Raw genomic sequence first — 12084 nt, 5'->3', positions numbered from 1 at the left:
GTTTGTTTGATAGGCAGAATCTTTAAAAACTTGTAACTATGAGAAAGGAAATGGACCCAGGGCAAAATGTTGCTGACCCCTGGGCTAGGTTGGACATCTGTTTATTTTTGAAAGCCTTTGGTGACTTTTTTCTGTTTTCTGTAATACAGTTTGAGGACCTAACCTGGGATTCAAGGCCCTTCACAATCTCATCTCACTAGTCTCCAACTCCCAAACCAAGTCCACTAGTAACACTGGTCTACCCACTGCTCTGAAAACACACACTATGCATTCTCACCTCTGAGTATCTTTAGTTCAGAACCATTCTCTTAGTCTAGAACACTTTCATGTCTTCTCTAGTTATCTAACACTATTTTTTTTCTAGTCACCCAGCTTTTTTAAGCAGATATTTTTTCTGAAAAGATGCTGCGACTCACATCAAATAGTGAAATTGGTTTTATTTTCCTCAGTGGTCTCCCATTTCAGTTGAAGTCAAAGTCAAAGTCATTAAAATGCTACCTTCTGACCTCAATTCCTACTAGTCCCTCCTTGTTCCTTCTGCTTCATCCACACTGAACTTTGTGTTCTTAAACTGTCCTAGCACACTCCTACCTCAGGGCCTTTGCACTTGCTAATCTCTTTACCCCCAGAGAGAGTTCTACCCCCAGAGAAGAGTTGTAAGGCTTACTACTTTCCTTCGTGCTTTTTTTCCCCCAAATATTCTCATATTTAAGAGGCCTTTTTTGATCACCCTATATGAATAGCGCCTTCCACTCCAGTACTATCAATTACCTTTGCCCCGCTTTATTCAGTGTCATCTGATGTATTATATACTTATTTATTAACTATTTCTTCCCAATTGGAGTAAGGTTGATGAGGCATCTCTATTAGCTAGAACAGTGCCTGTCAAATAGTAGGTTCTTAATATATCTGTTGATCAAGTGCTTTTCCCAGACTAAGAATTCTTTGGATTGTATAATTTATTTAGTGCACTTTCAGAAGATATCCTTTGGAAATGTATTGACTATAATTTTGTTTTAGAATGGGAAGATGAAATAAAAAGTCAAAACAAGTGATATATTGCCACTTTAACATTTGGCTCTAAAAATTATCATTTACTATATGGTGATTAACATAACAATAAAAATTAAAAAAAATAAATAAAAATTATCATTTACTTATTCATTTAAAAATATTTGTAGTACTAACTATTCCTAGGGACTAATAACAAAAGACACAACCCATGCCTTCATGGTGTTTATAATCTAATGGGGGAGAGTATTAGGGCTAAATATATGCTTACTAATTGTGCTAAGTGCTACCAAAAAAAAAAATAATAATAATAATAAACTTGAACACCAGGAGAGAGACCAGCAGGTGAACGTTGGGCCCAGGGAAGTTCCCTCCCCACAGTGAGGACTTGACAAGTTAACACAGAGCTGAGGGAACCAAAGAAGAAAGTGTGAGATTTAGAAGAGCCTACTTCCAGTAGGTCCTAAACTTCACCTGGGTTTGTTTTGATAACGTAAAGATTGAAATCATAGCACGGCAGTTTCTTTTTAACTTTCTGAGTTTCTATATCAATGTAATTCTTAGAAAATATGTAAAAAAATAGTAAAGTTGAACTGAATAATTACCTGGTACCGATTTGAAAAAGTTAGGCCTAAAATTCCTCCATGGTTCACTAAAATCTTTCTGGTCTAATTATTTGTATGTCCAACTCAGTAGCTACTAGCCACCTAGGGCTGTTTCATGTTACTCTTTACTTCTTAAAATGTGACTGCTAGAAAAATTTAAAATACATATGTGGCTCACATTGTATTTCTCTTGGATAGCTCTATTCTATATAGCTGCAGGGATTGCTTTTTTCACGTTGGCAGGGCTAGGAGAATTACCAGTTGAATAGTGTGTGAGCTAAATAGTTATTGTAATTGTTACACTAACGCTAAACCTCTACAGATAAAAATTGTGGATATCTCTCATTCTGCTTGTCTAAATTCCATTTCCCCTTTTTAGATAACAACACCTCAATTTTCTTTTAGGGCTCTACTCCTCCACATTTCTCTGCAGGATTCTTACCTCAATGCCTCTGCAGGTCATGTGACCCAGACTAGGCAATCAAAGTGCCGCATCCCCTCCTCCACAAGGATGGGCTCAGGGTTGGGCGTGTGACCCAGGAGAGGACACTGAGGCTCAATCCCAGGACTTTTGTTAGAACTACTGGGAAAGAAAAGCACTCTTTGTGCTCCAGTGGCTAATTTGTGAGGAAAATAAATTGGGAGCGACTGTTGGAAACTAAACTTTCTTGGTCTTGAAACCAATTAGAGGCAGGAAGAGATCGATGATGATATATAAAGGTTTATCTGACCATACTGCTTGATCTGGATCCAGGTGTTTTTGAAGCTGTAACCTTTCCTAGATATTTTAATCACATACCCACTTTGTGTTTTAGCTAGTTGGATTGATTTTTGGTTATATGCACGTCCTCATTAAGGTAATCATTGACACATACGAACTGGCTAGAGGTTCTTGGAGGAGAATCAACAAGTCTTCTAACAAGCACTAATTAAGTTGGCACAAGCCAATAGAATAAAATCAATTAATGATTTTTTTAAGTTGGTACTTTCTGTTAATCAGTTATATTCTCTTCTAATTAAAACCTTACTACCAGGACATAATCTATATAATGATTTTTGCCTTGAAAATTGTAAGAAGTAATACCAGACATGTGAAGGAATACTGATTTTAAAGTCTTTCAAAGAAGATTTTTCCTGGTGTCATGATGCTGGATGATTATATTTGTAAATGTCTTTTAGCCATGAGGCCAATTTCTAGTTCAATTCAATTGTATAAATGTGTAATTGTTGATGATTTATCATTGTCAGAGTGTAGGAATTTTACCAGAATTTGTAATTAGCTAACTCAGGGAGTTTTATGAGAATACCCAGTTCATTTTGATAATCTCTGGGTTGTTCTTTCCTTTTAACAATATCCTTCAAATTAAATACGTTACCTGGAAACACCAGCAACATTCTGAACCATGATGTTGAATTTTCATCTCTAAGTTTCAATCTCAGCTCAGTCACTGACTTTCTATTCTAAGCAAGTCACAGCATCTCTGTATGACAACCTAGGACCTGTATCTACAAGAGAACTTGAACTGCTTTGAATGCAACACACCCTCACTGTTGTAGTTAGTTACTTATATCTGCTGGTAGCCGGCTTGGTGGACTGTAACTGTTAGTTAATTTAGCTTTACTATAAGAAGAAAGCTATAAATAACAACAACAAAAAAAAACCCTGCTAAACATTTTTTAAGGCAACTTCCTGTACATAGACTTGGGTTAGTAGCTCAGTTTCCTCCTTTTAAAATCCACATCTATGATAACAGTAGTTGATCAAATATAATAAACATACATGTAAAGAAATACTTGTCAGATGCGTGGAGAACCTCACTCTTCAGTGAAAACTGAAATTGTATTTCGTATGTTTTTCTGACATAGGAAGATTTTTCAGCTACAAAGATCAAAACAAAAAGTATTTTCTAGCTCAGAAAATTTAATCTGAGGTCTTCTAATCTTTGAGTTTTTCTCATTATCTGCTATTACATATGTATGTATATATATGTGTGTGTGCATATATGTACACACATTATACACACACATACTCGCACATACACGTGTTTGGCTTTGTCACATTTTGACCGTTAGAGAATTCAGTGAGAAAGACTATCTTTGTTTTCTTTGTAACTATCCAACATAAAGGTGTTGAATGTATTGGCTAACTTTTTATAGGCAATATATTAATAAAATAAAAAATTACTATAAATGCAGAGTTTCATTTCCATTAATACTGTGCATGGAGCATATTCTCAATGACTACACGCTTCTAAAAATACTTTGTGATAAAGTCAGTGGAAAATACAACATAGGAATGAATTACCTAAAAATTATTCCATTTGGGTTGGTCAAGAGCATTTTGGTGGGATGGACTGTAACAATCACATGGTTGGTACAGATATATTCAGACATAACTTTTATCTTTATGTGTAGAGTCCTTGGGATTTCTGAGTGCCCTCCATTTTTAATACCCATGGCTTCTTAGTCATCTAATTGTGAAAAATTAGAGATTTGGCAAAAGAAAAGTGCTCTAAAACAAACAGGGACTAATGGAAAGGAGAGAAAAAAATGCCATCAAGGCTTAGAACTGGGTAGAGGAGGATACTAATAGATTGAGAGGGTCCTGATCTTAGAAGGACTAACTTCAAGGGCAGGAAGTGAGGCCTTGAGGACAGAGGCAAGCTTGGGGCCCTCACCCTGGGGTGAGCAGCATCCGGACAGAGATATTTCAGGGGGAGGATCTGGTGGTCTATTGTTTCAAGGAAAACCATGCACTACACTGGGGATGAGACACAGACCCTGAGAAGGAGGAATCACCAGTCCTGTACCCCTCCCCACCTCCAAACCCTGGAGTTAAGTTACCTAAGGCTCTTTTTCTGGATACGCACAGTGGACTAAGGTGGGGAAATTTTTGTGATAGGGGATGCAAGAGAGGGAGAAGAGCACTAAAGTATTGAAGCTCTTTTAGTGCTCTTTAGTGCAAATCTTTGGTTTTAAGTAGCCTAAAAGTAGCAATTTTTACTTGAACTAGCCTGGCTCCATGTATGTTGAAGACCTACACGTGCTGGGATGTTGCAGGTTCACACGCAGATGTCCCCTGGAACCTCTGCTAGAATATGTGGGGCGTGGAGGGAGGAGAGGGAGGGAGAAAGAGGAGGAAGGAAGGGAAGAGACAGAGAAAAGAGAGAATTTAAAAACCTATGGGAGAAGTTACCTTTCTTCTTTCCTCTGCAGCCTCCAGTTTTTTCTGGATCTCCTCCAGAGACAGGTCTTTCTTCTTAGGAGAAGCTAAAGTTCGTGGGGCTTCTGAGATGGGAGATGGTGGCTTCAGGATCAGCTCAAAAGCCTGGCCAGAAGCACGTTTGTTGATTTGCTTCACTTCCATATCTGAGGAATGAATATTTGAGAATGTCAAGCATACAGAGCAGTGAAGCAGGGGTTTATTTAAATAATTTGAATTCTGGCAGTTGCAAGTAGCCTTGTTATTCTGGCCAATAGGAATAAATGCTGCCTGTGATTATTTGTTCTACATGGTTTTGAACATACAAGACCTCTTTCTTTAGTATCATTACAGATATATTCCAACAGAATAAATATTTACAGTGTTGGGAGATTCCACAATGTCCACCGGGAGTCGAATGATGGCAAGCCTACTTAGGAAAAAAGAGCCGGAATTGATTTTAAATTGAACTTTATTTTCCTTTTGAATAAACATGAGCTTCACATGAAAATAGAGTAGCACAGATTTAGATTTATCTTTTGAAAATTACCATGGCTGGAGGCATTTTTGGGCTAAATGGGGAAGAAAAAAATAACAAAGGTTTATTGGAAATTTGACATGCTCTACCAATTCTTCTAGGAAGCAGTGCACGAGCAATGTTGAATTAATCTATTTAGTTTCTAAAACTCAGCTTATCCATAACTTCCGACTTTCTTTTTCCCTTGTCTTCAATCCCTAAAGCTGTAGAACCAGTCACTGTTTTCCCTGTCTTCCTAATACATTTTGTGTCACCTCGAGTTTAGCCCTTAATCACACTGTGGTCTGCTTGCTGATTATTTGTATATTGCACGTATGTCTCTTGCCGGCTCTAAGTTCCTCCAAGAAGAGGCCTGTTCCGTATTTAACTTTGGAGCCTCTGTGACAACACATAGTAAGATATTAGAATCCCAGAAGCAACGTGGCTGGATTACTAGTCACAGCTGTATCTAGCCGAGGAAGCATCTGTCCGGTTTATCTGTTGACTGAATGAACATACACAAAGTGGGCACTGAGCCTGCATTCTAATGAAAGTTTGGGTTGGAAACTGAAACCCTTTCCCCTGAAAGACATTGCCTTATGAAATGGTTAATTAGCATTTATGACACTTGTGCTGTGTTAGCATAACTTTGGAAGGAAAGAGCCTCTGAGTCCTGGGCTAGCCTTTAAAGGCACAGAAGGGGTTAAGTGCCACAGATGCCTTCAGCTTGTCTTTAATGCATGTCTTTACACATATGGAAAAGAAACATGATAAGCCAACAGTATATAAGCAAAATATACCTCAGCTCTGACTGCTACACATAGAACTCTTTCAATTTTAATTTTAATTACAATGACTGAATTAAGTGAGGATGATATCATTGGCAATGATAGCTACGATTTTTGAGTGCTTACAAGGGGTCAGGCTTGGTGCTAAGCGTTTGACTTGCATTAGACCATTTAAACCCTACAACAACTGTGGGAGGAAGATACTGAGTTAAATAAGCCTCAGAAAATCTAAGTTACTTGCCTGAGGTCATGTGGATAGTGGCAGAGCCAGGAAGAAAAGCAAACTAAGTAGAATGAACTTGGATAAATCCAACGGAAAGGGTTGCACTACAGTGAAGTTCATAGTCATGCCAATTCTTTAGGCTTTTTTTTTTTTTTTTTTTTAGTTCTCTTTATCTGGGGCCTCAGTCGTAAGTCACTTTTATCATGGGAACTTGTTAGCTTGTTAACATGCATACTCAAAATATGGGAACTTTATGAAGACTATAATAAGGGGGAAACAGTGATGGTTGTTGATTTTTTCTTTTGAGTTTCCTAAATATAAAGCATTTTCTTGCAAATTACTGTTTGGTCTAACTAAAGCTTAGTATATTATATTATTTGCAAAGAAAAGCTTTAGACATGTTATCGACGTTGATATGCTGGATGTGGCTTGTAACAACCATCTACCTCCGTTTCTTAGGAGATATTAATGTGCTATCGTTAGCATCAAACTCAAACTGTTTTAGGGGCAGCTGGCTCACTCAGTCGTTGGACGTGTGGCTCTTTCTTTTAAAAAGATTTATTTATTTATTATTTTAGAGAGAGAGAGCGCACGTGGGGGTCAAAGGGCAGAGGGAGAGGGGGAGAGAGAGAATCTCAAGCAGACTCCATGCTGAGTGTGGAGCCCAACATGGGGCTGGATCTCACGACCCTGAGATCATGACCTGAGCCAAAATCAAGAGTCTGGCGCTTAACCGAATGAGCCACCCAGGCGCTCCCAATGTGTGATTCTTGACCTCAGAGTTGTGAGTTCGAGCCTGATGTTGGGGTTAGAGTTTACTTAAAACAAAACAAAACAAAACAAAACAAAAAACCCTCAAACTGTTTTGAGCAATAGGCAATTAATAAGACCAAATAGCTAGACACAACAAGTCAATAGTAAGATCTACAAAATATTGATTTAATTCTATCAGGAGTTATGAGAGAGAAACAAGTGTATCTAAGTTTTTCTGAATGATGTTAGCAGGAGCATTTCTATTGTAGGCAACTCACCATCGTAAGTATAGATGTTGATGTTGCGAGGTTCCGGGTAAAAACAAGAGCAGATCAGTGACAGCATGGACAGCTCCTTCATTTTTTCCTTGTAGGCTAAAATAAAAGACTCGAGATTAGTATCTTTCATTTTCTGAGTTTCCTCTTAATGCCTGTTTTCATCTAAGTAACAGTTACAGACTCTTTCAGAATGAATATTGCCAAGTACACAGCTTTGCAAAATATAAGTGAGAGATTGAAACAGGACTCTCAAGTGCATATTCCTTATTAGAGGACAGAAATGACACATTATAGCTGGTTAGATAAAAAGTGAGAGAAAGGGAGTGAGAGAAAGAAAGGAAAGTCAGAGAATTTAAGATCCAGTAGGACAGGGAGGAGAGACAGAAAGGACATGGAAGAAGCAAAACCAGACAAAATTAGCAGAGAGAGGTCCATCCGAGTACATGCGTATGTAAGTCTACTGGACATAAGTATGATTCAGGAGGTGTCCTTTGCTGCTTTGGCCTGAGTGGCCATGGATTCAGTCAGGGACAAGCAGAGAACCATCGGGATGTTCTCAAGCGGATGCATCCTCCAAGAATCTACGTTTCTGCTTTCTCTTTATCCCTGAGTGCACTTTCTTGTTGCAACTTCTTTCCACAACCATAAAGCTAGATCTGAGATCTTATAAGGCTCTCGTTTCCTCTGCGGAACCTGGTTTGGGTGCCCACCTTGCCAAGGAACTGCAGGAGTTCAGTGAGTGATCTCCCTCCTCCTTCACTCCCCCTCCTTATTTCATTTTTCCCTCTCTCCGTCAAGAGGCCTCCTGCCCAGGTGACCTGGGAAGGCATCTCATCAGTGCTGGTTGTCACCAGGACAAGAGAGGACCAGATGGGGATAAAGAGGTGAAATCTTCTCACCATTGTTGATTATCAATAAACTAAGAAAAATGGAAGAGAAATGATAGGTATACTGTGCACTAACTTGTGGAAAAGTATAAACAAATGGCGATGCCCTAACATGTTGAATCTCATGGGTAATGTTTCTTTTTTGGCAGGGGCTTCTGATCATTATGGTAACTCAAGGGAGGGTGAGTACCTTGGGAAGACAGGAATTCCCAGAAGATTAATTTGGGCATTACTGACAAATCCATCTTTTGTTGGCTAACAGGAAACAGATTCAACACCCATATGTTTTAGAGCTACAGAATGCTAGATTCGGAGGGTTCTAAAAGATCATTTAGCTAACAGTCCACCCGCCCCACCACCAATTACGCAGATGAAACTGGCACCCAGAGGCTAAAGTCACACGTGGCCTCGAGATAAAAATGCGGTAAATCAATCAATATCAAGATTGCCAAGAGGCCTTTTTCTATTTCTACTTTTAGGATGAGGTTCAATGTGTCAAGGCTGGACATACTTGCATATCAGTGAACCACAGGCAAAGATCAAATATTGCCATATTGTATATGGTTCAACCTAACACATCCAGAGGGTCACTCCAAGAGAGTTTTTCTCCCTGTTTAGCTTATTTCCTTTAAAATAAGCAACACAATTTGCCTTTTACCATAACAGTCCTGCTAACACCTACTTTGAGAGATTTCGTTGGATGCCTTTGGAATTTTAGAAGGCTGAAACCATATTTCTTTGTCTTATTTGTTTATTTAGTTAATAAAATTATGTCACTTATAAAGGTCCAAGCAGGTCTTTACATGGATGCTTAGTGTGAATCACAGTTTCTGTCAGAGAGAAACATTTGGTGGTTTAATACATTTAATTCCATGAAGAATAAAACTCAAAACAGCAAGTTTTTGTAGGTGGGTGCCTTTTTTTTTTTAATAAGAGAAAGTAATATGGTATCCAAAATATTTTGAAAAATTAAGCACATATTCAGAGCACATGTTAGAGACACCAACTTTATTAGGGAGGGCCAACCCAAAAATAAAAATAAAATAAGATTCTCTATCTCATAGAACAGTAACAGATTAAAATAGTGTTGTAGAAGAACATGAATTTCTACTGAAAAGAATACTCCTCAACATCTGTCTTCAGTTTCTTGGAAATGAAATTCAATAATTTTTAGTATTAGCCACTGCTCTTTATACTTGATAGGTTAATGAAGGCAGACGATGTAATAAAGGTTGTCAAGGACCAACACTTTAGACCCCTATGTGTAATGTATAACCGTGACTGATAAAAAGTTTGTTTTTTTCTCTCCTAGGTGGTTTGGGGACAAAACCAGTGGATTTTGTGGGTGTTTACTTAAGAGAATCCTTACATTGTTTTTATTGAGGGCCATGACTCTCCATGGCATGAACATACCCAGTAGCAGCCATTGCATAGATTCTCACTCATATAGTTGCTCTGAATCCTAGGGAGCTCCTTAAAACTACTTGCAACCAAAGTCCAAGCACATCTTGACTCTTTCCCTACAACAAAGGCACGCTCTCCAGTGAAGAAGGGTTTCCTGTTCACTTGGTACAGTTCCCCAAACTTTCCCCACATGGCATTGCCCTTCCTAATCCCCTCCTCTCATCTAAATTCTTGCCAAAATTTCAGTCCCAATTCACATCCTCCCTCCTCAGGGTTTCTCTCTCTTAGGGGTGCTGCCCACATTGATCTCCCATTGCCCTTAGTTGGCTGTACTACACAACCTTGATTATATACTGTTATATGGGATTCTATACTGTCTAAGGTCAGTCACTACTGGGTTTTGATGTGTAATCTTTGTTTACAAAACTGTAGGCTCTTTGAAGGCAAATGCTACATCTCACTCATCTATGAAAAAATTCACAGCACAGGTCTGGATGGGAAAGGAAGTTATTGCTTAGTAAATCATTGTTGGCTACCTTGCTCATTGATTTTAAGTCAGTCTCTCAATTAACAAGTATTTGATTATGATCACCACCGATGGGCAGGAGTTTCTGTGAGGCACTATGGAATTACAAAGGAATATAATAGTATCCTCATTCTCAACAAGCTTTCAAATCCAGGAAGTGGAGTATATGTATATAAAAATATGGAGTATATGGATAGAAACACATGCAAAATAGGGTGTCAAATGGAGGTACAGATGATTTGTGTTGGAAATTCAGGAGAACCTCAAAGCCTTGGTGCTATGGGCAGAGTGGTCAGGAATGGCTTTACAGTAACGGTTGCCAGGTTTAGCAAGCAAAAATACAAGATGCCTACTTAAGTTTTAACTCAAAAATTGCATGGGACATACTGGAAAATCATTCCTTGCCTTTCTGAAGTTCAAATTTAATTGGGTGACTTGTATTTTATACGCAACCAGAGCAGTGGACCTGGATGGTAAAGACTGCATAGTGTTAAGGAAAACAAGGAAGGGAGAAGGTATGTTTATTATTGTTGACATGGAAATGGGGTTCTGAAGAAGCTATCTGGAAGGCTTTTATGGGTGGGCAGTGAGTTGAGTTCATGCAAGAAATGATAACTCAACTACAGGGAGCATTGTTCACTTCATTTTCATGGACTACACGACAATGAGGTTTTCAGGAGTTGTGTCCGGATAGAAAGACTTCCTGGAGGTCAGTTTTGCTCTAAGACGTTCGGTAAGATGTTTTGAATTTTTGTTCATGTGAAAAGGTTATGACTTAAGATATTGTGTTTACATTAAGACAACCATAGGTATAAATATTTTTTTACCAGAATGTCAGAATATCATGAATTTTCCACATGTTACTTAAAAGAAATTTAAGCTTGAGTGTTCTGTTTTGAGTCCACTCTCAGGAATATTTCTGTGGGAAAATTTGAGAAGCACAGAGGTGAGAATGAGTGAGTTAGCTAGAAGTCCTGTTTGCTTGCATAGTTCTGATTGAAGCCCATTAATAATATCCTCATTCACTATCAGAATTTGGCCATTACAATTATCTTAGCAAGAGGCAGCCTCTGAACATTTTGAAAAGGGGGGGTTACCTGATGAAAGGCTCTTCTTAGAAAGATTTATCTAGTCATTTTATTATGCAGGAAGGACCCATTACAAGAGATACCCTTAAGACACAAGCGAATGAAGTTCAGCAAGTAATGTGGTATGGCTTAAGCAAATAGTAGGGAATAGCAAAGGGAAAAGAAAGGGAAGATAGATACAAGAGACCTTATGAAAGAAGAATAGATAGTAAACAATAATTGTATTTGGAGTCAAGGGCAGAGGGAAGAGGGCAAGAGATCCTTATAGATGGGTGGTTAAGGAAACTTTCCAGAAAAAGAATCACTAAAGCTGAGTCCAGTAGGATAGGTCGGCCTAGCAGAAAATAGAGTGTGGGTTGAACTATATGGAATTTAAACATTTTTTTTAAAGATTTTATTTATCTATCTGACAGAGACACAGCAAGAGAGGGACACAAGCAGGGGGAGAGGGAGAAGCAGGCTTCCCGCGGAGCAGGGAGCCCGATGTGGGGCTCGATCCCAGGACCCTGGGATCATGACCCGAGCCGAAGGCAGATGCTTAACGACTGAGCCACCCAGGCACCCCAGGATAAACTTTTTTTTTTTAATCAGCAATGAAAAATCCCAAGCTAATGTGAAGGCTATTAGAAATGTGCGAATAAGATTTCACTACTGATATTTCATACTTTGAATTGACAATCCCGTTCACTGGTGTTTGGAACTTGGCATATATTAATTTTTTCATTACACCCCAACACCAAGTAGAGTTCTGTGCATGTTTGTGAGGATGTGGGAAGTAACAGGTAATTCCATATAATCTTTC

General features: G+C 38.6%; 1 protein-coding gene across 1 annotated transcript in view; it reads right to left on the bottom strand.

Moving 5' to 3' along the window:
* STMN2 (stathmin 2) overlaps positions 1–12084 on the bottom strand; it is a 49755-nt gene that overhangs the window by 17003 nt on the left and 20668 nt on the right. Inside the window, exons 2-3 of the mRNA XM_027580541.1 lie at positions 7378–7473; positions 4813–4985 (exon numbers count right to left, since the gene is read on the bottom strand). Coding sequence (XP_027436342.1) covers positions 4813–4985; positions 7378–7473 — 269 coding nt within the window. The remainder of the gene's footprint in view (positions 1–4812; positions 4986–7377; positions 7474–12084) is intronic.

This window comes from Zalophus californianus, chromosome 4 (assembly GCF_009762305.2).
Source record: "Zalophus californianus isolate mZalCal1 chromosome 4, mZalCal1.pri.v2, whole genome shotgun sequence".
NCBI lineage: Eukaryota > Metazoa > Chordata > Mammalia > Carnivora > Otariidae > Zalophus > Zalophus californianus.
The sequence above is the reverse complement of the archived record's forward strand: the minus strand, read 5'-3'. Positions and strand labels throughout refer to the sequence as shown.